We start from the raw sequence: 23,076 nt of genomic DNA on the forward strand, positions 1-23,076 counted from the left end.
TATTTTTAAAAGCTCAAAAGAAACACGAGTCCATAAATTACAGCTAAGCCATGGGGCCAAGGTGGTTGTGAAGAGCACAGAGGAAGCTCCCCGTTGGAGCCGCGCTGCACAGAAATAGCAGCGGAGCAGGCGTGTCGCTGGAACAGTCACAGAGCCCCATCCCACCCGAGCTGCCACCACGGAGGTGGGCAGCCCCCAGAGGGGTCAGCTGCACTTTCAGGTGGGGAAGGAAAGGAAGGAGTTTGGGGCGTAAAGGCTTTACAGACATAATTATGCTAGTTGCTGTAGTGAACTAAACACATGAAATGGATGATTTTATTTAGATTTCACCAGAAGCTTTTCTGCTGCCAGTGAGACTGGTTTGTTTGCTGTTCCTCCCACTGCTGGCAAGAGAACAGGCGCCAGACTGCTGGGGACCGATGCTTTACATTGCGATACAGCCCCACTCATCTCATTTTAGCCGCAGATTATTTGTCTTGTGTGCAGTCGGAGCAGAGCGAGCTTTAAGGAAAACCTACAAAGGCTAGAGTCAGTCTAGAGTCAAATGCATGAGCTCAGTGCTGCTGAAATCCAGGAGATACCACATTCATGGTTCACATCAGTACTGTCTATCCAACTGGGTCCTGGTCCAGCAGATGCAGAGAAAATCCTCCTCCACTGGCATTTTAGGAGCAGCTACTGATTCAGGTTTCTTTTGTCAGTAACATTGCTTAAAATGTTCAGTTCAATGCTGAGTCTGGCATCCATTATTTAATACTGCTGTACAGGCCTGTACAGGGTGCTGTACACCCTTCTACAGATCCACAGGTTGCATATTGCTGGGGCTATCAGGGACTTTTATAACAAACTGTTTTTAAACTAGCATCTGTATAGCTGTCTAGCCTGTTATGCTACATATTGCCCAAGAATATTCATGCAGTAATTCTGGGGAATTGGAACACACTGGTCATAAGGCTCAGTGTGGTTGTAGTTCTGGCCGTGCAATCCTTGCCTCCATTTCTGCACACAGCTGAGAAGTTAGCATAAGCCAAAGACAAGTCCCAGCAAGAGATCTGGATGTGGCTACCTTGCTTTGGAGAGTAAAAAAAAAAAAGTTTAATTATACAGGCATGACCTGTTCTATGGAAGTTGCCTTCCACAGGAGATAACAGCCCTAGGTCCATTTAATTGATAAAACTCTTTTGTTCTCATGAAGCTCTACCTCAAACATCACCTGGGAATGGTGAAATCTCCCTGCGGCTGTTAAGGTGCACCTTAAAATACTGAGAAAAGGATTATAAGTGTCCATGCTGAAGAGATGCTGACACCTGAAGGAGGCTGCCCCTTTCCAACAGTGATCAATTCTGCCCGTCATTAGTCTTCTCCATGATGAGGTACTACTGGCTCAGTTATTCAAGGACCACAGTGGCGAGTGCAGCTGAGCTTTTGCAGATTCATTTCCCATACATACGCCCTTCCTGTCTTAATTGGAAAGGTGAAAATAGACTAAGCAGTACAATCTTGGACTAAACTGAAACTATACTGGCTTCCCGGGAAGTCAGTGATCAGTTACTTCACTCCAGAGAGCTTCACTGGTGGTCTGGTAACTGGCAGTGATTCGTCAGACTGGAGCTGGGGGAGGTAAATGCTTCTTCTACTCATCATTGTTCAAATAAAAGGCATTAAGAGAAGAATGGAGGTGTCCTAATTCCAACAGTGGTATGTGATAAGTCAGCAAGAAGTGAGCTGACCAGGCTGTTCCTTAAAAGTGTTCATTTCTTAGAAGTGGCCTAGAGCCTTGTTCACTGTAGCGTCCATCACGTATGACAGAGCAGAAAACAGAAGTTAAGCCTTTATTTCAATCTAGATTTTGGAGATCAAGCCTGCCAAGGAATTAGTATAAATGAAGTACACATTTTTGTCCTGGGTGCCCAGGTGGGTGTTCTGGTCTCGGCTGCCGCCGGCAACAAGAAGCCCCACGCGGCCGCCCCTCCCCCCGCTGCAGTGCGGAGGAGAATGGAAAGAAAAGAGGCAGAAACCGGTGGGTCGGGATAAGGGCAGTTTAACAGAACAGCAAACAGAGGGAACAGCAACAACAACGATACAAATAAGGAGAAAATAGGACACAAACTCACACAACCAACCTGCTCTCCCGGACAGGACCATCGCCGCCTGCTCCCGAGCCGCGAGTGAGTTCCAACCGCCACCCCCTCTACTGGAACCCAGCGTGACGTCACATGGTATGGAACACCGGGCTCTGTTTGGCCAGTTGGGGTCAGCCCCCACCCCCCAGCTGTGCCCCTTCCTGGAGTCCGGTGAAAATTAACCCTGTCCTGGCCAAACCCAGGACAGTGGGACATCTTACTGCCCAGAGCAGGTAAGGAACCCCAAGGGGCTAGGCTCAGTCTACCCAATCTCCTCTCTGACTCCTCCAGAGCTTCTTGCTGGGGTTTTGCCTCCACTTCTCCTCTCATTGCTGCCTTTCTGCTCTCTTCAGACAAGCTGAGGAACAACCTCCTCCTCCTCGTAACAAGGTGAGGCTGGCCATCCATACAACCAAAACAGGAAGCTCAATGAGGAACCCGGAAACTGTGGGGCTTGTTTCTGCTCCCATCTGCAGATGGAGCGCCATGCTCAGTGTTCCCCCATACCCTTGTGGGCCATCTCCAAACCTCTCATTCCCCCAGACCATCCCTTGTTAACCTGTCTCCATGTTTCTCTTCTCTAGCCTTTACCCCTTTAGCTGGGGCTTGACGCTTTGGTTAAATGGAAAGGCAAAAACAAGCAATAGTACTAGACTAGAGGCAGACAGAGAGAAAATCTTGGTGCTGCTATCGTCCCTTGAGAATGCAAGCAGTTACTTTTAACAGAGAACTACTCTGATACAGAGTCTATGTGTCGCTCCAATATGGCTGTAAAACAGCTTGGAAAAGAGGAAAAACACAGATGAGTGTTAATCTGAATTGGAATAATTTTCACACATTCCTGGCTCGTACAATTAACTCATTCATTTAGGCAGAGAACAACAGATAGCCAGAGAAATGGGAGGATGGCACAGAAAGGTTGCAAGTGTTTTGATCCATTTCAAGCACGGCTGCTCAAAGCACCCTGCTGAACCGCACCATTGATGTTTGTCCCTCCAGGCTCCCCAGGGACCTAAACAAAAACAACATTTATGCCCGGTGCGGGACCCAGGGTGGGCCTGGTCAGTCATTACACTTCCTAGGTACCACAATGACAGATTTATTCGCTACTGTGATTGCTGGGCAAACAGCACCCACCTCCGTCCCTCACCGGAGCAGCTTAAGTAAGCTTTCCTTGCTCTTATGTCTGTGGGATGCTGATGCATCATATTTAAGTGTTTTAAGATAGTCCTTGAAGGCATACAGAGATGTATTCACTTTTTTTCCCCACTGGGAGACTGCATTTTAAAGTAAACATCTCATCCTTGCAGAGATGTCTCCTCTTCTATACACTTGAAGCAGAACATCACCTCCACTCCCCATGCCATCTGTTCAAGAGGCAGTATCTTAAAGGGCTACATCTCGAAAAAATATTTGACTAGTAGATTATCAAACATGCAAATCCAGCTAAAGAGCACGAATAAGAGGATTGGCAGCAGACATTAAATAAGGCCTTTAATTTTAGTCCTGTTCACCGAGTTCAGCCCCATCACAGCCTCTGCAGGGCTCGTACTCGGGAAGAGGCGCTGCGTTTGTGCAGGGCTGGGGACAGATGTGCTAAGCCGCAGCGATGAGCCCAGCGAGCACCTTCCTCTCCCCGGCAGAAGCTCCAGGAGCTGCCGGGTCTCCTTGCCTCCCCGGCACCACGCTGCAGACCAATCTCACACCACTTCCACTTGCCACGTAAGCAGAGCTGCCTGGCGTACGCTAGACCCACACACACTGCTTGGAAAATGTTCACATCTGGCTTTCACGTGACTCGAGCGTGCCTCAGAAATTCATCATCTGGATAACTCACTCCTGCAGGGGAAAAATCCACAACCAGAGAGCCCTTTCCCGAGTCGGAACGGAGCAGCGGGGCAAGAGGATCGTATGCTTGAGAACTGCACAGCAACGTGCTCACTAGCTGCATTTCCGCAGCCTCATACAGTCCTTTGTACTTTCTAAAAATACAAACCTAAAGAAAACTTAGTTCCAATTTTTTTACTCTGTTTACTTCTGCAAAAGCCAATCCTAATCCCATTCGAAGACCCAGAAGCATCCAAGATTGTTTAGCTTTTGTTCTGGCAGCCATAGATCACATTAGCTCTTTCCACATGGCAAGCAAGGACTGCTTCCCACATGATCACTGTGGCACGGCCCCCGTACATACAGTTTTGTGGCAGTTCCCAGTTTTGCTGGGAATTGCCTAGAATATCCGAGTGCTAATCTACATCTACAGCTGTACAAACTGAGAGCATCACCACTCTGGGGAAAAAAACAACGTCCAACACTGCTGAGGATGAGGGCAGAAAAGCACTTGGAAAGTCACAGGTATGTATGCACACTAGAATTCATGCATGGCTCAAAAAAATAAAAAAAGCAAGAGTCAAATCCCAACTGAAGTCATACCGACAAGCACAGAAAACATACTGCAGCATCGGCATGTCCAGGCAGCCTGTTTTAACTGGCAGCAGACTGAGCTGGCCAACTGATGCATACTTTACAACTCCTGCTGAATACCTTTGTAAGCAATGCTTCCAAGCCACCTCTGGCTAGATGAGCCGCTCCATCCAGAGTGGACTGCTGAGGATTTTGCCTGTCACACAGCCTGGACGCAGGCCAGCCAGAATGTGACAGTTATAAAACCACGCATAAAGCTGGAGGCACTTCGGGAGCGCTATTTTAGGAGCGAGTGCTCTCAACAGCCTAAGGACACACACTCTGCCATCCAGGTTTACTTCTCACAAAAGAGAATCAAGCTTCAGGTGCTCACCAGCATGAGACTAAGTTATCTAAAACACCCACCAGATAAGATGTCTGCTTCTCTCAGCCAGCCAGACCCATCTGCGCCATGGACGGATTCCTGCACAGGCTGAGGATCACCACCCTCCACTCCAGCTCCTAAGTGCTTTTCTCACCTGTCTTATCTAACATGCTAAAATCAAAATCCAATACCACACAGTTCTCTTCTGTGAAAGAGAGGAAAAACCCATGCAGGCAGTGTTAACACCATCTGCCACTGACAGACCGAGGAGGAAGGCAGAACAGGAGCAGATGGAGAACAGAGAACTCCTAAAACCATGAGAAATGCCATTACATCCTCTAAGGTACCTAGTGCTTTCTCAGTTCTCAGCTGAACGCTCTCCGAGGCATTCGCAAGGGTGCACGCTGTTCTGCCATGGCTGTGCTCGAGCCACACCTCATACTTGCAGTCCTTCCCTGCCCTCTCTCCCCAGCACTGGGCTCTGTGCAGCATCGACGCTGCATGGGGAACAGCAAAGAGCACAAACACATTCCTTTTCCTAATCCTCTACCCTGTCCCCACACCTCATTTTAAAAGCCAAGAGCAAAACAAAAAACCCACACAACACACAGACGACTCTTCCTCTCTTATCCCGTCTTCCTCCCACCCCAGCATATGGGCCACCCAGAAGATGACTGCTATTCTATACATCTAACAGGCCACATGTCAGCAGAAAACTGAAGCAGTGCAGAATAAAGTCTTCTATCTGCTCTTCTCTTCAGTAGCCTCAGGCAGAAGTCCAAGCATTTCAGTTTAAACAGTGACTTTAAAAATATGGTGTACAAGGAGAAGTGTGAGATCAGTTTCCTCCTGCCAGAACACCACAGGCTGGATTTGGAGTGGACAGATTCACATCTTGAGTGAAGATGCAGAATTGGGTCACACACACATAGATGCTGCAAGGAGATGAAGTCTGCCTGACTTCGTTGAAGCTCTTCCTCAAATCCTGCTCTGCGCCAGTGCACCCGAGCACAGAGCAATAGCCCAACTTTGGGGACAGCACAAAGTAGATGTTCCCTAACTATATGAAGGACTTCTTTAAAAAAAATAAAAAAATAAAAAAGGACTCACAGACTTGTTAAAAAAAAAAAGGAAATAAAGTGAGCTGTTTTGGGAATTACTGCATCAGGCAAAAGCTGAACAAAAGTTAGAGTTTAGCAAATTCACTAGCTGAGGAAAAATATTGTCCATCCTCAAGGATGCAACTGAGGATGCACATTAAGATCATTAATTACCAACTCCTTCCAGAACCGGGCCCAAGATGTACATCCCCAGTAATTATATGCTAAGGTTTGTTTGGTCCTTGGTTGCTATGCTTCTGCTTACTCTATCCTACTTTTATTACTAAATCCTTTATCCTCCTCTTTTTTTTTTTTAAAAAAAAAAAAAGGCTATGTGAGAACCAAAATGTTCTGCCAGAATCTGCTGTTTTTAAATTCCATGCAGTAATTAGTACATACAGCCAAGAAGGTTAATCGTATGATGGGGGAAGAGATCCTGATTTCTGATCAAGAGCAATCCTGTCAGTACATGCTTGTGAAGTTACAGAAGAGCGGCTGGCAAATGACGCAGTCCAGCCATTCTCATCAAGAGGCCAAATGGCATCAGGGAGCCAGTCCACCATTGCTGTTTCTGCACTAATTGTAGAGAACAATGCAAGGAACACGGCACGCATGTGTGATTCATCAGGACACAAACAAGAGCACGTGTTGCAGTCTGCAGGGATCATGTCGTACCACAGATTTCTCACAAGGATGAAGACACCAAGCCCAAGCTACGTGGTTTAAGATTTTCCTAGGGCCTTGCCATGGGCTTGGACAAACTTAGCTCCCCATTCACCATCTTAAAAAAAAAAAAATTAACCTTCCAAGCTGAAGCTTTCCTTCCGGATGAATTATAGGGAGACAGACTTCAGAGACAAGGACCATGAGAGCAGAATGACTCTAACATTTGAGTTAAAAAAGACATTCTAGCTTTGCTGCTATCACCTGGGCTCATATTCATTAAGCAATAACCAACTGCCTGCTTCATTACTCACGCACTCAATGTGGGTAGCTCCAAGACATCTGCTGCAGTCACTACCCTGACAGAAGATGCATTGCCTCATGCTGTTATTCACCATGTTAATTGGATTTTTAACATCTTTAGTAACACACTTTTAGATTTGGCCCCTTTGAGAACCCATTTAAAAGGTTCAGGCTTCCTCTGGCTGAGAGGGGAAAATCGAGACATTTAATAGTCAACTGAGTAAGTTAAGGCATGCCCACAGCACACTTGCAATTGTGTTCACAGCTCTTTTAATAGTAATAGGGCGTTGACCACTCCAGATGACATCCCGTCAACACTGCAACAACTCTACAGCAAAAGAAAGGCACTACTGTGCCTCTCTTGGAGAGGTCCTTCCTTCTCACCCCACTGCAGCCATCTCCCACGAACATTATAAAATACCTGCCTGGGCTGGAGGCTGCATTTTCCTTCCTCTCCCTGCACCCAGGTGTAGCTAAATGCTTGCTGCAGAGGGGACTGAAGCTGGCAGAGGGCTCTGCACTTGGTTGCACCAACCAAGCTTTGTCCCTAGGGTTGGCACCTCAGCCCTGCATCAGGCAGCGACCGCTCCAGCCATGCAGCCTTGCTGGGCCAGCTAACGGCTCACACATTTGTGACCCTGTCGAATGATTAAGCACAGAAGGGCTAGCACACCCCATTCATTTTCTCCATATCGCCTCAAGGGAGGCAGTTCAAACTAAAGTTAAAAAAATAAAGCTTATTTATAAAAATAGAAAAAAAAAAGTGAGCCATGTAAGTTGTAAGTGCAGGCTGAACACGTGCCGTGTGACAGGACCAGAAAGGTTAAGCTCCGAAGTGATGAGCACAGCTCAGCTGTAAAGACAGAATAAGCCAAAAGTTAAGCCATTTCACTCTGTAATTACAAAGGAAGCAGAAAAAAACCCCCACCCTATCCCCGATAACTCTAAGAACATCAGTTAAGGCATCTCCCTGAAACTGAGCGAGCACACGTCCTCAGCATGCAAGAGCAAGGAAGAGGGTTTCCCTAGTAATGAAGAATTAGGCTAAAGAAACAACTCTTGCTGTCAGCTCCACCCATAAGGCCAAGACAGCAACCCCACAAAGCAATCAGCCGTGAGGGCCCTTGGTGTTGTCACACAGATCTGCTTATTCTTCACTCCCCCACTTCCACCATTGCTGCAACTCTCTCAGCTCTGCTTGAGGGAAAAGAGAGCATTACAGACGTTTCTATAAAGAGTTTGAGAAGTAGATTCCAAAGGACTCTGAAGTTTTTATTTACTTGCCAGCAGATACAGCCTTCCTAGTTTTAGATTACAGGAGGAAAAGGAAGCAGAGATTGTTTCCTGGGTGCTGCCATATTCTGCTAGTCCAAAAATTGGATGTGGGAACCAAGTTGAAGGATAGTTCTCTCTGCTGAGGAAGCCAAGCCTCATCAGCATCCTCACTGAGGCAACACAGACTTGGACCAAATTGTGAAGTTAATATTCTAAGTGCTGAATTACAGAGGCTATTTAAATAGACTTCAGCTGGCAGGCTCAGCCAAAGGACAGCCAACTTGATGCAGGCAGGATCTGATCAACTGGAGAAAGGAGACACTGCAGTACGAATGGAGCCATAAACTGTTTTGCTTTTTTAATTTTATGCCCCCTCACTTGGAGGAGCATCCTACCATACAGCAACAAGGTGCCAGAGCAAGCTGCTGAGCAGCATCTTGAAGTCAGCTGTGCGCACAGCAGCAAGCAGGGCAGTCAGAGCAGTGGGAGTGAGCAAGCAGTGGGGTGGTTTGTTACGATTTCAGAAGGGGGTGGCCGGCAGTGCTCCTGCGCTGCTTTTCAGTGCGCTGAAAGCAGTAGGCACAAAGGCTTGGCTGCCCACAAGGCAGGTGGCAGAGATCCTGGCCTCAGCTTTGAAAGCAAAGGTGAAGCAGCATCCCTCCTGCCAGGCCTGACCCCACTGTTAGCAAAGAGAATCCTCTCAGTAATTGAGGAGCACCAGGACTCAGTGTGGAAAACCTGTGGAAGTCCACACCAACTCCCTATTGCCACCAGACACCAGGCCCCAGATGCTTGCTGCAGCTTCATGATTGGGGATCTGACAACAGCTTTGGCATGAAACCAGCTAAGAAAGATTCTCAGCAAGGGAAGAGGGCAAGATAATCTCACTCCAGGAGTCTGAAATTGGCTCTAACCAGCAAGGGGGGTGGGGGTGTTGAGGGAACATCTCTGGGGAGAAATAGACTTCACCTGGTTTTACAAGCCCCACCAGGATTAGCAGATGTCTCAAGGGTTAATTAGTTCACCATGCACAGATGGTAGCTGGTAGGGTTTACAGAGTGGATTAACCTAATTTGTGGTTTGTAATGTACCATGCAAATATCCATTACTAGACTTGCAGCAATTCTGCCTTTATTTTGATTTGAGGAGAGAAAACCACACCATGGATGCTTGCATAGAAGTAATGCCTATTTTGAGTGACAAATGAGTTCACTTGGTTAATGTGATCGACAAATTGGAGTCTGAAAAGTAATTCCTTCCCTTTTTGCTACAGAAGGTCTTTGGAGAGACCTAGACAAGACCATTTGTTGCAAGTGCACAGAATATGCCCACAGTAACTTCTCCTCACAGTTGTACTGAGTCTCTTTGGCACCGACAGATGGTTATAGAGCAACAATTCAATTGCCTGGAAACATGCAGGCAGCTTTCTGAGGCAGCTCTGCAACATGTCAAGTAAAGCCCCACAAATCCAAGGTAACAGTGCATGTGGCAGTTCAGGCCACAGCAAACACCCATGCCTACGCAGAGCCTCACCTGCTTCAGCGAAGCCCCAGGTCTCTGAGCTGGCTGCAGGTTAAAGTGTTTATAATTAGATCATATCCAAGTAAAGGGCTGTGTGTTTACATAGCACTTTGCACAAGAGGCAGCCTGGCTCAGGGCTGACACGCAGAGATGCCCCAGATCCATGCAAGACTCCCTTCTGTTTAGCTAAGGACGCGCCACGCTATTGCATTTGTTTCAGAAGGTCTCAGATGTTTATAACCAATATCAGCTGCAGTGATAAATGTTTCCATAACTCCTATTAAACTCTGAACTTATCCAATTCCTCCCTGCTCTCAGGGGCGAGCACAGGACTAGCTAGATGTGCAGGCTGGCAAGGGAGAGGTCAGGGTAGAGGTGACGCTAGCTGTCAGAGGCATTCCCCAAATGTTTCTGCGATCGGCCACGCTTGTGTCGTGCCTGCACATGCCTGAGCCATGGCAGCTGTGGGATTCCTGCCAGGCAGTGCCGGACAGCCGTGCTCACACCCAAAAGCCTCCTCCCAATACATCTTTGGTCAAGACAGAAGATGTGTTCACAGGTCTGATTTGTTGGGAGCTGCTTGCATTTAAAAGCATCTATTTGTCTGCTGTTTAAAGGCCAAGTATCGTCTGCACCCATGGAGGAAACTACATTTCAAAACCATTTGTTACCCTAAAAGAATCTCACAGCACACCCTGGAAATCTGTGCCGATTTATCCCATCACTTGCTCAAGTGTCATAAAGCCGGTCTTTGTTAGAGGCTGTAACTACCAACTCCCTTGGCGTATTCCTTCATTTGTGGTGCACATACTCCCACGATATCCAGCTCCCAGCAGAATGAAGCGCTCCCCCGCCACTCTAAAATCAGGCAAGAAGAATGCTGAGAACAGAGTCCCTTTATGAAGCTCACTTTGGTCAGGGAGCTGCTTCACATTCCTCTTAGCACAGGGTAAAAGACCATCTCCAAATCCCACAGTTTCCAAGCAGCCAAGCACCAAGAAGCAGAGAAACAGTCCCAGCAGAAAACCCTGCACTGTGTAGAGGTTGGACAGCCAAGAGATGCAGCCCTACCTGAGCATCCATCCCTCCCATGAGGATGGGTGAGCACATCACTTGGGATGCTCAAGCCAGGAGGCCAACAGAGAGCCCAGCAGAACAGCATCCACAACAGGCAGCTCTGATACACTGGCTCAACTTAGTTCCTCTTCCCCCAATGATGAGCTCCAACATCCTCCTAGAGCCACAGGAATGGAGGAGGAGCAGCTTCTCACACTCCCAAAGCAATTCCTCACATCTCTTGCAAGATTATTGAACTCCTGTGCATGTCAACTGGTGCACTGAGCCCAAAGCTCTCCTAGCTTGCTAATGCTGTTCTAAGGTCAGCGCTAAATCAGATTGCCCCAGAGGCTTCAGCAATGTTTTTCAAAGGTCTTCATATGGCCAAAAAAAAGTCCTGAGTGCTCGGGATGTGGCACTCTGAGCCAGGAGCTCCCGCACTCACCTCTGCCTTCCACCGAGCCTCTTGCACCTTTATGGTCTGCCCCTCTAGAGAAATTTCTGCCACCAATCTAATTCGCAGGCCACCATGCACAAACACATTTCTTAATACTAAGAGGTCCTACAAGTACAACTGCATCTCTCCGAAAGGACCCATTGTTTTAATCACAACTCAGACAAGAAGCTTTGTAGGAGATCAGAAAGACGAAGCGTGCCCTAGTTTATCATATCAGGCCAGCACTCTGTACCTCTTCATTACCACCACACACCTCACAGAAATTCAGGGGAAGCGTACCACAAGGACTGGCCTGCAAAGGCAACAGCCATTTAATGCACAGACTGCAGGGTCAAGCAACAGCCCCATTTTAGTGCTTCACTTAGCTTATTACAGAACTGCAGCATAAAAGCTCTCATAATTAACCAACAAATCAATCTAGGTAGTGACATTCATTGGAGTTCAGTACATGTCACTCATCTTCCCTTCCTTCCCAGAGTTAAGGCATTGCAGTGTTTCTTCATCATCTTAAAAAGCAAGAAGAAAAAATTCTCCCCTCCCCTGTACACAGGCCAGTATTTTCCAGGAGTTGCTATTGGTTTGAAAGGCCTCTCTTTGGACGCCCTGAATGCAATTTGGAGCACCCAAGACTCCAAACAAAGTCAATGAGAGTTGCAGGTGCTCAGTACTGCTTGGGGAAAAAAAAAAAGAAAAAAAAAAAAAGAGAGAAAGCCCTGACACATCCAGCTCAGAGCAGCCAAACCCAGAGGCCCATAATTACATGTCCCTATTGAAAACACATCTGTAAAAATCACTAAGACCTATGAGGGGAGGGGAAAAATTGGATTTATATAATTTCAAACCAGGGTTTTACATGACATTTGAATCCGAGATCTTAAAAACAAAACACTGAGCTAGAGCCTTTGAGACAGCCCAAACCCAGATGCAGGCAGTGAGAACATTTCACATCAGAAGCCCCACCTGAGCCTTTTGGAAAGAGAAAAATAAGGATTCGGACCAGAGCAGAAAAGCATTCCCTTCCCCTCCAGAAAAGAACCCCAACTCTCAGGCTGCATTTTGACTGTTTGCTCAGGTAAAGATGGACTTTAGGAAAAAAAAAAAAAAAATGAAAGAGAAAAAAATTTAATACAATTATCTTCTCAGACTGGGGAAGGAGCCGTATAAATACAGTCAGAAGAGAACAGTCATTTTAACCGCAGTACAGCATAAGGTGGGTTTCCTCTCCTCTCCAGTGCAAAGGAAAGAAACCAGTGCCTGTCTCTCACAGGCTTCAGCAGTACAAAGTTAAAACTGCTACACAATTTCATGCAACACAAGAAAAAGGGATGGTTTAAAGGGGGGTAAAGGGATGGTTTAAAGGGGGTTGGGGGGGAAGGTCCTCTCCGTAACCATGCACTACGTAGCAAGCCTTGTGTCCTACCTGATTTTCTCTTCGAAGATCCATAGTCCCTGAAAAAAAGACAACAACAAACAGACATGGTTAGAGCTGGGAACGGTGGTGAGGGAACGGGTGCCTCCCAAATTCCCACCCATGTGCTCAAGGGCTCGTCCTGCGCGCTCCCTCCTTTAAAGAGGAGGTCGGGAGTGCCGGGCATCGGCGGGCAGGGCCGGGCCGGGCAGTGCCGAGGCCGGCACCGGGAGCGGGACCCGCACCGGCCCCGCGGCAAAGCAGCAGCTGGGGCTCCTGCAGCCCCGGGGGCTCGGAGCATGTGATCAGCGAGACAGAGCGAACCATCCACAGCCAGCCAGGCAGGGGAGAAGGGTGTCAGCTTTTCCCCTTTAAATCGAGCTGTTCAACGCACAGCTACCGAATTAACCCCCGGCGCTCCTCTGGAGAGCGAAGCGAGCAGTGACTGACTGCCGCAGGGCTGCGGCTGCCGCGGGTGAGCTGGCATTGCTTGCAGTCCTCTCTTCAGAGACTAATTAATTGGTGAATAACCTCCAGACCCCTCCTAGTTATCTCTGACAAGCACTTGTCTCCCACAAGAAGTTAAAAAAAAAAACCCCAAACCCCAAACTTTGTCCTGCTTTCTTCCAGGATGGGGAGAGCACCCTCAGCGCAGGCAGTGATGGAGAGGGTGCTGGCACCTCTGCTCGTGGCAGAGCAGCCCAACGCTCCGACGGCTGCTGCGCAAGCGGGAAGGAGTGAAGAAGCGGGCTGTGAGAACGGAGCGGGGATGAGCAGAACCGAGGGCAGCAATACTTTGCTCGCCGGAGCCTCTCAGACCCAGCTTTGGACTGGTCTGCGCAGGCAGGAGCCCGGGCAATGGCAGGTTGGGCAGGGGCAGCATCGCTGTGCGGGGTCACACGCCGCACCCGGCGGTGTAATGTGGGGAAAAATCACCCGACGGACCCACTGCAGAGGCAGGCTGTCTGTGCAGGAACCCCACCGGAGGGGCAGGCAGCAGCCTCTGCATTGCTGGGGGCCAGGCTGCCAGGAGTGGGGGGGTTGTCCCTTGCAGCATGCTGCGTACCCCGAGGGATCAGAGAAGGACTAGCCCAAAGGATGCATTTAATTTCAAGAGAGTCTGGGGCATCATCTGAAGAAATGACACGTGTCTTGAGGGCAGAGGTATGTCTACCAATAAATTCCATTTCTGCCAGCACTTTGCATGCATCCCATCCCTTACATATCTAGCATTTGCTTTCAGTGAGCAATAACTGCTTGGGAGTTTTTTGCACCCTCTTTGAATTTTCCAGTGTCATTTGTGTTTCAATTAAATGGTTGTTTTCTCAGCCATGTCTGCAGTTGTACTCAATGTGAAGATGCTACTGCTCATGAATAGGCTGCTTCTTCTACAGAAGTGATATCATATGCAAATGCAATGCCTGTGATACGGTGCCCAAAACAGACAGCCCTCAGAAGAAGCCAGGGAAGGCACAATCCCCAAAATGTAGCCCTCTGCCCCGGCACCGCTCCCACGCCAGCCTGGAGCTTTGTGGTTACTCCCAGTACAGCTCTCTTGGCACGCGAAAGTCTGTGTTTGGTCCTGCCCTGAACTTCCTCTCTTCTGACAGTGCTAAACGGCAAAGAGGTGAAACCCTGCTGAGATCCATACATGTCATTTACTTTGACCTGATATCTCCATCGTGCACATGCTTGACGATCACTTCAGTCCCTTCTGCCTGTCCTGGCTTTCTGCAGCAAAGCTCCTGGACCTTCTCAGCCCCACAGCTTTGAGCTGGGTTCAGCTGGGACTCCCCTCTGAAGCACATTGCGTCTCCACCTTGTCGCCTCTCTCCGTGTCGCACAAAAAGGTTGCACTCAGCTCTCGCAAATGTTAGCATCCACGAGGACCCTGAGAGGGCAGTGTATCTACACACAGTCCCTAGAAGGGAAACACAACCATCCTTCCAGCCTGTGCCAGAAGGCCCTCAGCACACGTCTCCAGGGCGATCTCCTGCCAGCCAGCCGTGCTGGGAGCACCCCACAGGCATCCCAAGAGAGGCCGTGGGTGAACAGAGCACGCACGGTGGGGTGAAGGCAAATGGAACAGCCTTCAGCCTGACTGAAGTTGCAAAAAAATAACACCCCAACTCCTTTTTGCCACTTTAAAGAAAAATCACCCAATATGCCCAACTGGGAATGGGATACTGATGGATTGATAGGGTTAATGAGCAACCAAAAATGGATAAAGATGTTGCTGGACATCTTTGCCCACCAGATCAGGCCAAAGTCAGTACCCAGGTTTGGAAGCACAGTGGATGTGCAAATGCCACAATGCTCAGAATTCAAACCTCCATCCTGGATGATCTCCCGCATCTTTCAGCCTAATCTCTAGCTGGTTTAAGGCATGTGTGAGTGACTGCAGTAAGCTTTTAAATGAGGCTTGTTCCTTTAACTCTAAAGCATGACTCATCCATGCGATTTAAAGAACGTAGAGATTAAAAAACAGTAAAATTTTGAAACTGTTTTTTCTTTCTGCACACAGATCATGGGATGACAAGAGATATTACTTCATAAAGAACTTTTTCTTTTTTTTCCTTTTTTTTTTTTCCTGTTCACTTCCTCATCTGGCTGGCATGTCTTCCACAGTAAAAGCACATCATTTATGGAAGTGTACTTGTCCTTAAGTTTCCTCACACATGCCCTGCAGCGGACAGACACGTTCCACATCACACCGCTAATGCAAGAACAGAGCGTTGTACTCAATGTGATGTGGCAAGCCACATTTCTGCTCAACAGCAAACATGGTGCCAACGGAGGCAGATCATGTGGGCCAGGAGCTCTGGGCCAGCAAAGCCCATCATTGCTTCTCTCATGGCTTGTGCATGGTGACAACAAACTTTTAGATTAGTTTGAAGAGAGGACAAAGCCCCTTACTGTCACTGCAAAGTGGCCAGCTGAGTGATTTAGTCAGCTACATGAGAATGAAGCAGCAGGTAGCTCTCAGTGACATCCCTCTGAGAACAGACAGGGTAACCAGCATCATCAGAGGATTCAGTGTACCTTGAAAACCCAACTCTGCTTCACTCCCCTTGCAGTGCACCAGGCATCTGAGTACACTACGCCACTGCCTCCAACCAAGCTGCTGTGGGGAACACCAGTACGAAGGGAAGCCAAGGCACCTTTCGCACTTGCTGCCCCATGTTTGGCTAGCATATCCTGGTCCTCCCCTCTGGGTCTTCTCTGGCATCCCCATCTCACACTGTTCCCATACTGCACCCAGGATGTCCTCCCTGGTCCTGGTACTAGAGCATTTTATTCTTCTTAAACATCCTCCTCAAAACTCAAATGAAGAGCAAAATAAAGGTGGGAACCTCACTTTATTAACTGCTTTGCAAAAATAAACGACTGCTGCCCCTAATTTATAAAGAAAAACAGATGATGGGAGAAAGGTGTATCATACACACTTCATTGAAGGGGAGCTGTAGCAAAAGAATGCAACTGAACCTACAACTTCTGGTCTTAGTTTCCAACTTACGCACAAGATCATCCTTCCAGAAGAAATTAAATGGTTATTACAAAATATTTCTTTGAACCACCACCACCTCTCAACTCACAAGGCTCACTCCACAAAAAAAAAAAAAAGCCATCAATCTATTGGGCAGGTTTTCATCTGTTGTTTATTCTTTCTGGAACTTTTAAAGCTAAGTCTTACAGGTTCTGAATTTCAAGTTCCTGAAGACCATGTACCCCATGTCTCCCTGTTGTGTCATTTTTTAGTACACCCACATTTCATTCATAAAATCAGGACAAAGCAGTATCAAATAAAATGGAGCTTGAAATAAAATCCTCATCTCCCTAGTGAAACTGTGAAAGCCAAAACTTGTCCCTTCCAGCAAGGATGGGGAAACACCACTGCTGAAAGAGAAAGCAAAGAAGGTATAGCAAATAATCTCTCTGCCTGGGTAAAGTGCTCTTTGTGTACATACTCATCTCTTTTCCGCTAATGAAGAAATCCTGTGCTTTGCAATAGGTCCTCTGCCCGACTCTATTAATTTTTTATGTCCTATTATTCTGCATGTGATTCAGTGATGTCTTTGCCCTCTCCCAGCTGACAATCTATAAGGTGAATACTTCTTAGCCTCACTATTTTCAGAGGAACATTTGGGTGAGACTGAAGTATTTATTGGACTATGCCTCCAAGACAATAAAAGCAATTTTTCAGTTGTAGAAAAGTAGAAACTCTGATCTTCTCCTGCAATATGGCCTGCACCTGGCACACTGCTAGCTTCAAATCAGACAAGCAACCTGGCCTTGCAGAAGAAAAATGCTTCCAAGAAAAGGTACAACAAATGTCACATCTGCAGCTACACAGGGAAGCTCACTTTCTCTTCAGCTCTTGCTCTTTTTGTCTTTTTATCTTCATATACACACACATATTTCCATTTTTCTTCCATTTCTGTACGAGAACAGACACCACCATCCTAATTTCCCTTCCAGCCATAGCTACAAGCATAGCAGTGAAACCAGTGGGTGGAACTAAATATAGCTCTGGCAGGTCCCTTCTTCATTAGCCAGGATCACACCATACTGAACAAATTCCTTTCACAAAAATAGTGTATTTCTAACCTTTTTCATATTAGAATATAGCGATTTTGTCTAAAGTCTTCCTGTGGGGCATCACCTTTAGCTGACACTGAACCTCATTACTGGCAAGGAAAGTATTTCCTCCTGCTGCTAACGATATTAAAATATCGCTGATGCCAAGCACGGTCACACAAGCTGGACACACTCTGCTTGCTTTAATGACAAAGGAGAGGAAGGCTCGATCTCCCTTCTCATCAGCATTACACAGGGATAGCATTACTCCACTGACTTCCAGCAATGAGTGTGAAAGGAAGACCACGAGCACTGCTATAGAGCTGATTGCCTGTTGTCACATTAAGCTACCCACAGTCAGCCTGGAAATTTGTCAAAGATAAGAATATGTCATTGAATTTCTATGTCACTTCCAATCTAATTTAATTACAAAGGTTATATTAACAATGTTACAGAAAAGTTTTATGGCACATCTTTTCTTTAGGGACTGACTTTGCTGCCCTATTCAGTGAGAGTTAACAAACATTGATATGCGCGTGCGTGTGTTTTCATCTATCTAAATATATGCAGATATACACAAACAAGCAGTGACACAACTTGAAAGCTGTTTAAAAAATGAGGAGTATCCTAACATTTGTTCAACAAAGCCTAAGAAACGTTCCAAGCGGAGGAGAAGACTGGAGGCGACTAGGTGCACCTGTGACGGACTGTGCTTGTCTCTTCAGCCGTACTTCTGATTCCGTTTGATTTGTGTCTGGCCCAGAGGGTTTCTCTCGCATCCTCCACGGAGATCCGGCCAGTCAGCAGAAGCCTCCTGCAAGAACCAGGAGGGTTTGCAGAGCAGCACCGCATCAGCGGAGGGGCTGCGAGGCTGCAGCTCGGCTCCTGCACAGCTCCCCCTCCGAGGTGATGTATTCAGCTGGGAGACCTCATCCCTGCAGTACCGCGATGCAAGGGCTCTTTTGAAAGCTTCTCCCCTTTCCCATGGGACAGCAGACCAAGCAAGCTCACTCTGTGGGATTCCTCCTTTCTCACATACGTCGCCTTTTAGCCTGGGGTCTCTGCCTGTCAGTAAAGCAACGCTCGGCTTCAACTCACTTAGCAAAGATTTCAGACAACCATGAGCTTCAGCCGTGAGAGAAAACAGTGCCTGCAAAGCATGAGGAGCTGTCAGACCCACGGCGGAGCGCGGCCGGGGGAGCTGCGCTGCAGACATTTCATCAGGCGAGACAGAAGCTAAAGGGAGAGTAAATCATCTTTCTGTCTGTTTCTTGGTGTTTGCTGTCCAAAGTGGATGAGACAGTGACAAACCCTGAGTAATGGAGGCTAATCTGTATCCTCTGGAGTATTTTAATACATAAGTTAAAATTGTTCTGTATTTGTTGGCTTTTGCTAATTCGTGTTTAAATACATTGCAGGCGTTTATGTTCCCATGCTCCTTAATTCCTGAAAGTCTCTAGTGGTGCGGGCAGGCTGCAGTGGAGACGTATGACATTTCAAACAAACAACTCAGATTATCATTTAATCGCCAATGATTTGCCAAGCAGATTAAAAGCACAGAAATGTTTTAACAAGAAAGTCCACTCTCTCCTTCCCAATGCTCATACGGTTTGCAGTCAGTAATGAAGACGGCTTTTTCACAAACTATTTTTCTTAGTGCCACTATCAGATTCCATGACAGTGTTTTTAAAGTAAACAATACAAAAATACTTTGCTACTGCTCTTTACATGTGCAGCAACCTGAGCCTTGAGAATATACTTGCATCTTGAAACTCTCCTAATTTATTTTCCTCAGCAGCCAGGCTGACATTTCCTATCTGAGACACCCACAAAACCAAGTGTGACCAAGAACTGTCACTAGGTGCCTGCCTGTCCCCAAGGCCTACGGCTGGAGGAGCACCCAAACATGTCAATACTGTACAAACACACAGGAGCTATACGCAGAGTGCAGCCTTGAAACTCACATTCATGGTACTCAAAGTGCAAAAGTTTAACCACGTGCACAACGGTATCTCCGTTTGCACTGAGCTCTGAGACCCATATGACACATAATTAAGCAAAATTAACTCTATATGTTATGCACCAGGAACACAAACTCAAACATATGGATGCATACAGCTATACATTTTCCCCTTCCAGCACTCCATCCTCTGAAATCTTAAAAGCACAGCTGATCTCTTCCCCAAGCCAAACAAACAGATGAAGGCTTTCTTCTTCTATTTTTTTTTTTTTTTGAAAATATTCTGCTCATTTCCTGATATAAATCGTTGCATTGTGGAACCCTCACGAACATGAATTTGTCCTTTCTGAGCAGAAGTCGAGCTTTCCAGCCCTGTCAGAAAGGGCTCCATTGTGGCAGTCCCGAGACTCCAGAATTCCTTGCTGCGAGCAAAAGGGACTTGAGGGGCAAGAAGAATATCTGGCAACCTGACTTCAAACCCAGACATTCCTTGCTGGCTGGAAGTGGTCTCCACTCGCTGCTAAGAAGGGTAAGCCAATGTTGTACAACCAGCTCCTTAAGAGAACGGAGACACTGCAAAATAGAGAATTTTGCCTACCTGACACCTTTCTGTTGTCTTCACAGCGTGGCTGTAATGCTGGCATAGAGCAAACAGCACAGCTTTATATACTATCTACTTCTGGCTAGGCTGCAGTGACTTCCTCTGCATCACAAAACAACGGTGGCCCAGTTTGGCTCACCAGGACCCAGCTGGAGGTCCTGATTTAGCACTGACTTCTGACAGCTCCCTTGAACCCACTAAAGTAAAAGTCAAGTTCTTCCTGAGAAACTCCAAGCACAACACTGGAAACTCATCTGTAAGTGCAGAAGAGATCGTCCTCATACCAGTAACCTTGGATTGCACAGAAAAGCCAAGGTTGGAAGGAGATGGACGCTGCCTTCTCTCCAGCAATGCTCCCTGCTCCTGAATCCATGGATTTGTACCATGAAGGGGAGGTGCAGGACAACCAAAACCAGTGTCCTCTGCTCTGGACTCAGAGGACTCTGGAGATTAGCCCTGCACAGCACAACTTGAGCTCTGCCACCAGGTCCAAGGCACAGGGGATGCAGACAGCTCCAAGACAAACAACATCCCCATGGACCATCTCAGCCTCATGCAGACCCACGGTGTTTGGGGGCGGCTGTCACCATTTCTTTTTTTGCGTAGAAAGGGTGTAGAAGGACGAGAGATGGGTTTGAGGCATCCTGCCCCTTCCCTAAGTGACTGGGGAATGTCACAGATTCCTGTCCCAAAATTCCCCAGCGATGAAGTTGATTGCTTGGCTCTAGAGTGCAACTTCAGTATTTGGCTCACGCTGGAGAAATGGAGAATTAGCCTCTTGGATTTTTCACAATTATATTTTTTTATGATGAAATTATCCTCCTGGAGGAAGATGAGGCTTTGGAATTGCACACTCAGCGTTTCACCAGGCTGATAGATACAGGGCAGGGCGATCTGACAGCAAAGCTCAGCCTCTCCGGCACCAGGGAGAGATGGCTCAGCGCAACCTGGAAGCTGCAGGACACTGGGGCAATGAGCTAACGCCATGTGATCCTTCACTGCAAGGATTCAGCGGCCTTGAAAAAGACAACACGAATGTTTATAGCAGGCTTTTTCCTGGAAAGAAGTATAAAAACAAGATCTTGCCTAAGAGTCACATCCTCATCTGTTTTTGTTTTACCCTGTTTATTCCTTCAGATGGCCAATTTCTCCACAGGACAGAAAAATGTATTTACCTTAGCAAGAACTCTGGGTGGAGGTGCTCTTCACCTCTAAACTGACCTTGCTTGTCCCTTGCGGGGAGGCCAAATTTATCTCTGTCTTACAATGACCAAGCATGTGTCACTTTATTATTAGCCTTTACAGCATAAATGCTGAGTGATAAAAACAAGGTAATAAAAATTAATCATTCACATATGCAGCTTTTCTAGTTGTGCTCTTCACTTTGGGACTTTATTACACATATCTACATGTAGATACAATATCTGTTTAGAAGGTGCATCTAATCACAGTTACAAATTAAGTACTGAATGTCAGAATCGTAAATTCAAATGTACCTTGTAAACTAGTCGGGCTAATGAGCTTGCACATATATCATACAAATCTGATTAAGAGCCTAAGAAGGCAGGACAGGCTTTGAATCTTCTTTTTTTTTTGAGCCCCTCCTGATTTGAGGGTGGGCCTCTCATATTCTAGTTTCCATAGGAGATTTGGGTCCAACCTCTGATTAGAAAACACATGGTCCATCCGGGTTTCTAAATTGGAGACTGAATGGTGATTACAAGAAATGGCAGAGTCCCTTTGCTATCCCTCTCCATGGACACCTTTCTTTGGCTGTTTCAGACTAACTTTGCCGCTGTCTCCTCCACCCCACGCTGGCACTCCCCCCCACGGGTAAGCTCCCAGAGAAGAGACATCGCCCACTGCCCGTCAAGCTGTGCCTGCTCGCAGGAGGCAGGATACCACCACCTCTGCCAGAGCGGGCACGGAGACCAACAGTGTCACTCCCAAAACTCTCATCCCAGAGAGTCCTTGGAAAAGGAGAGAGGGAAGGAAGAGGAGAAAACGTGCCTGTTACAGATTTCCAAGCCTCAACCCCAGGTCCAGACATAGCTTGTCCAAAAAGGTTTTTGCCACTGAATTACTGCACCAGAAGAATAGTTTAAGCACAGCAGTTTAAATCAACTAAGAGAAGAGCTTCTGCATGCAATGCAGCTGAATCGTGATGCTCACTGGTGTTAGGCATTGCAATCCCTGAAACTAGGAATGGGATCAAAAAGCAGCGAGATAAGTTCATAAAGCGAGGATAAATGGTGGCTATTGTACTCTATGCTCTGGATGCTTTGACCCAAAAAGTCCCACAACTGCTGAATGCCAGAAGCAGAGAGGATACACAAGGGAAGATCACTCTGTATTTGCTTTGTTTCTTGTATTGGCTGTAAGCCACTGTTGGAGACAGGAGGCCAGATGGGGCCCTGGTCTCACCTAATTGTGGCCTTATAATATATTCTCCTGTAAAAGATCAGACTGGATTAGGATAAATTACATCCAAATCACACTGCATTACTCAGCACATTAAATTGTCCTTAATCACATATTTTGATGGCCTAGATTCCTGCTTAAATGTACCTCCTGTGCATATTTCTGTGCCTATTCTGCTGAAAACACTGTTGAGTTTCAACTATACGTAACCAGGCTCTAATGAAAAGCCAATAAGGCTCTTTGACCAAGCTGTAATAGGACTCATCACAGGGACACACTCTGCTGCGGCAAAATGGTTTCCTCATCCTGTCTCTTTCAAAAATGTTTTGTGAGCCTTTAAAAGCAATTTAGCCCTGATTTATGGTAGCTAAGTGATTTCGGTTGCACATGTGAGTTACAAGAAAAGGGCCCTCATCTCAATTTGCTACACTGTTCAGGAAGCCAGTTATAAATGCTGCAGTGCCTTCAGTGTCTCTAACTTCAATGAAGCGGAAACTAGCAATTTGAGTAAATACTTCATCATTCCTAATTCTCCCATACGCCGCATCCAGTACTTGACAAGGGACAACCCATAGGATATTTTTTTTGGTAAAGGGTACTGAGCTTCCCCTGTCTAAGCTGTTTACCTAAGCTGTTTCCAGAAGATATTCAAGGAAAGAAACATGCAATTCTTTAATAGAGAGCATATGAAACATGTTGATGCCTATCTAATAAAATCAAGCATGCATTCAATAGGAGTGAGTCACCTCATCACAAGTTTAGAGATGAGCGATGTAGAAATGGTGACTAAGCAAGCTCACGCAGAAAGCCAGGGGTACAACAGCA

General features: G+C 46.9%; 1 protein-coding gene across 4 annotated transcripts in view; it reads right to left on the reverse strand.

Moving 5' to 3' along the window:
- The window catches only part of SH3PXD2A (SH3 and PX domains 2A), a 269,372-nt gene that overhangs the window by 84,184 nt on the left and 162,112 nt on the right, over positions 1–23,076 (reverse strand). For all 4 annotated transcript variants that reach the window (XM_075423671.1, XM_075423672.1, XM_075423670.1 and 1 more), the window contains one exon: positions 12,704–12,732. In XM_075423671.1, coding sequence (XP_075279786.1) covers positions 12,704–12,732 — 29 coding nt within the window. The remainder of the gene's footprint in view (positions 1–12,703; positions 12,733–23,076) is intronic.

This window comes from Opisthocomus hoazin, chromosome 6 (genome assembly GCF_030867145.1).
Source record: "Opisthocomus hoazin isolate bOpiHoa1 chromosome 6, bOpiHoa1.hap1, whole genome shotgun sequence".
Classification (NCBI taxonomy): Eukaryota; Metazoa; Chordata; class Aves; order Opisthocomiformes; family Opisthocomidae; genus Opisthocomus; species Opisthocomus hoazin.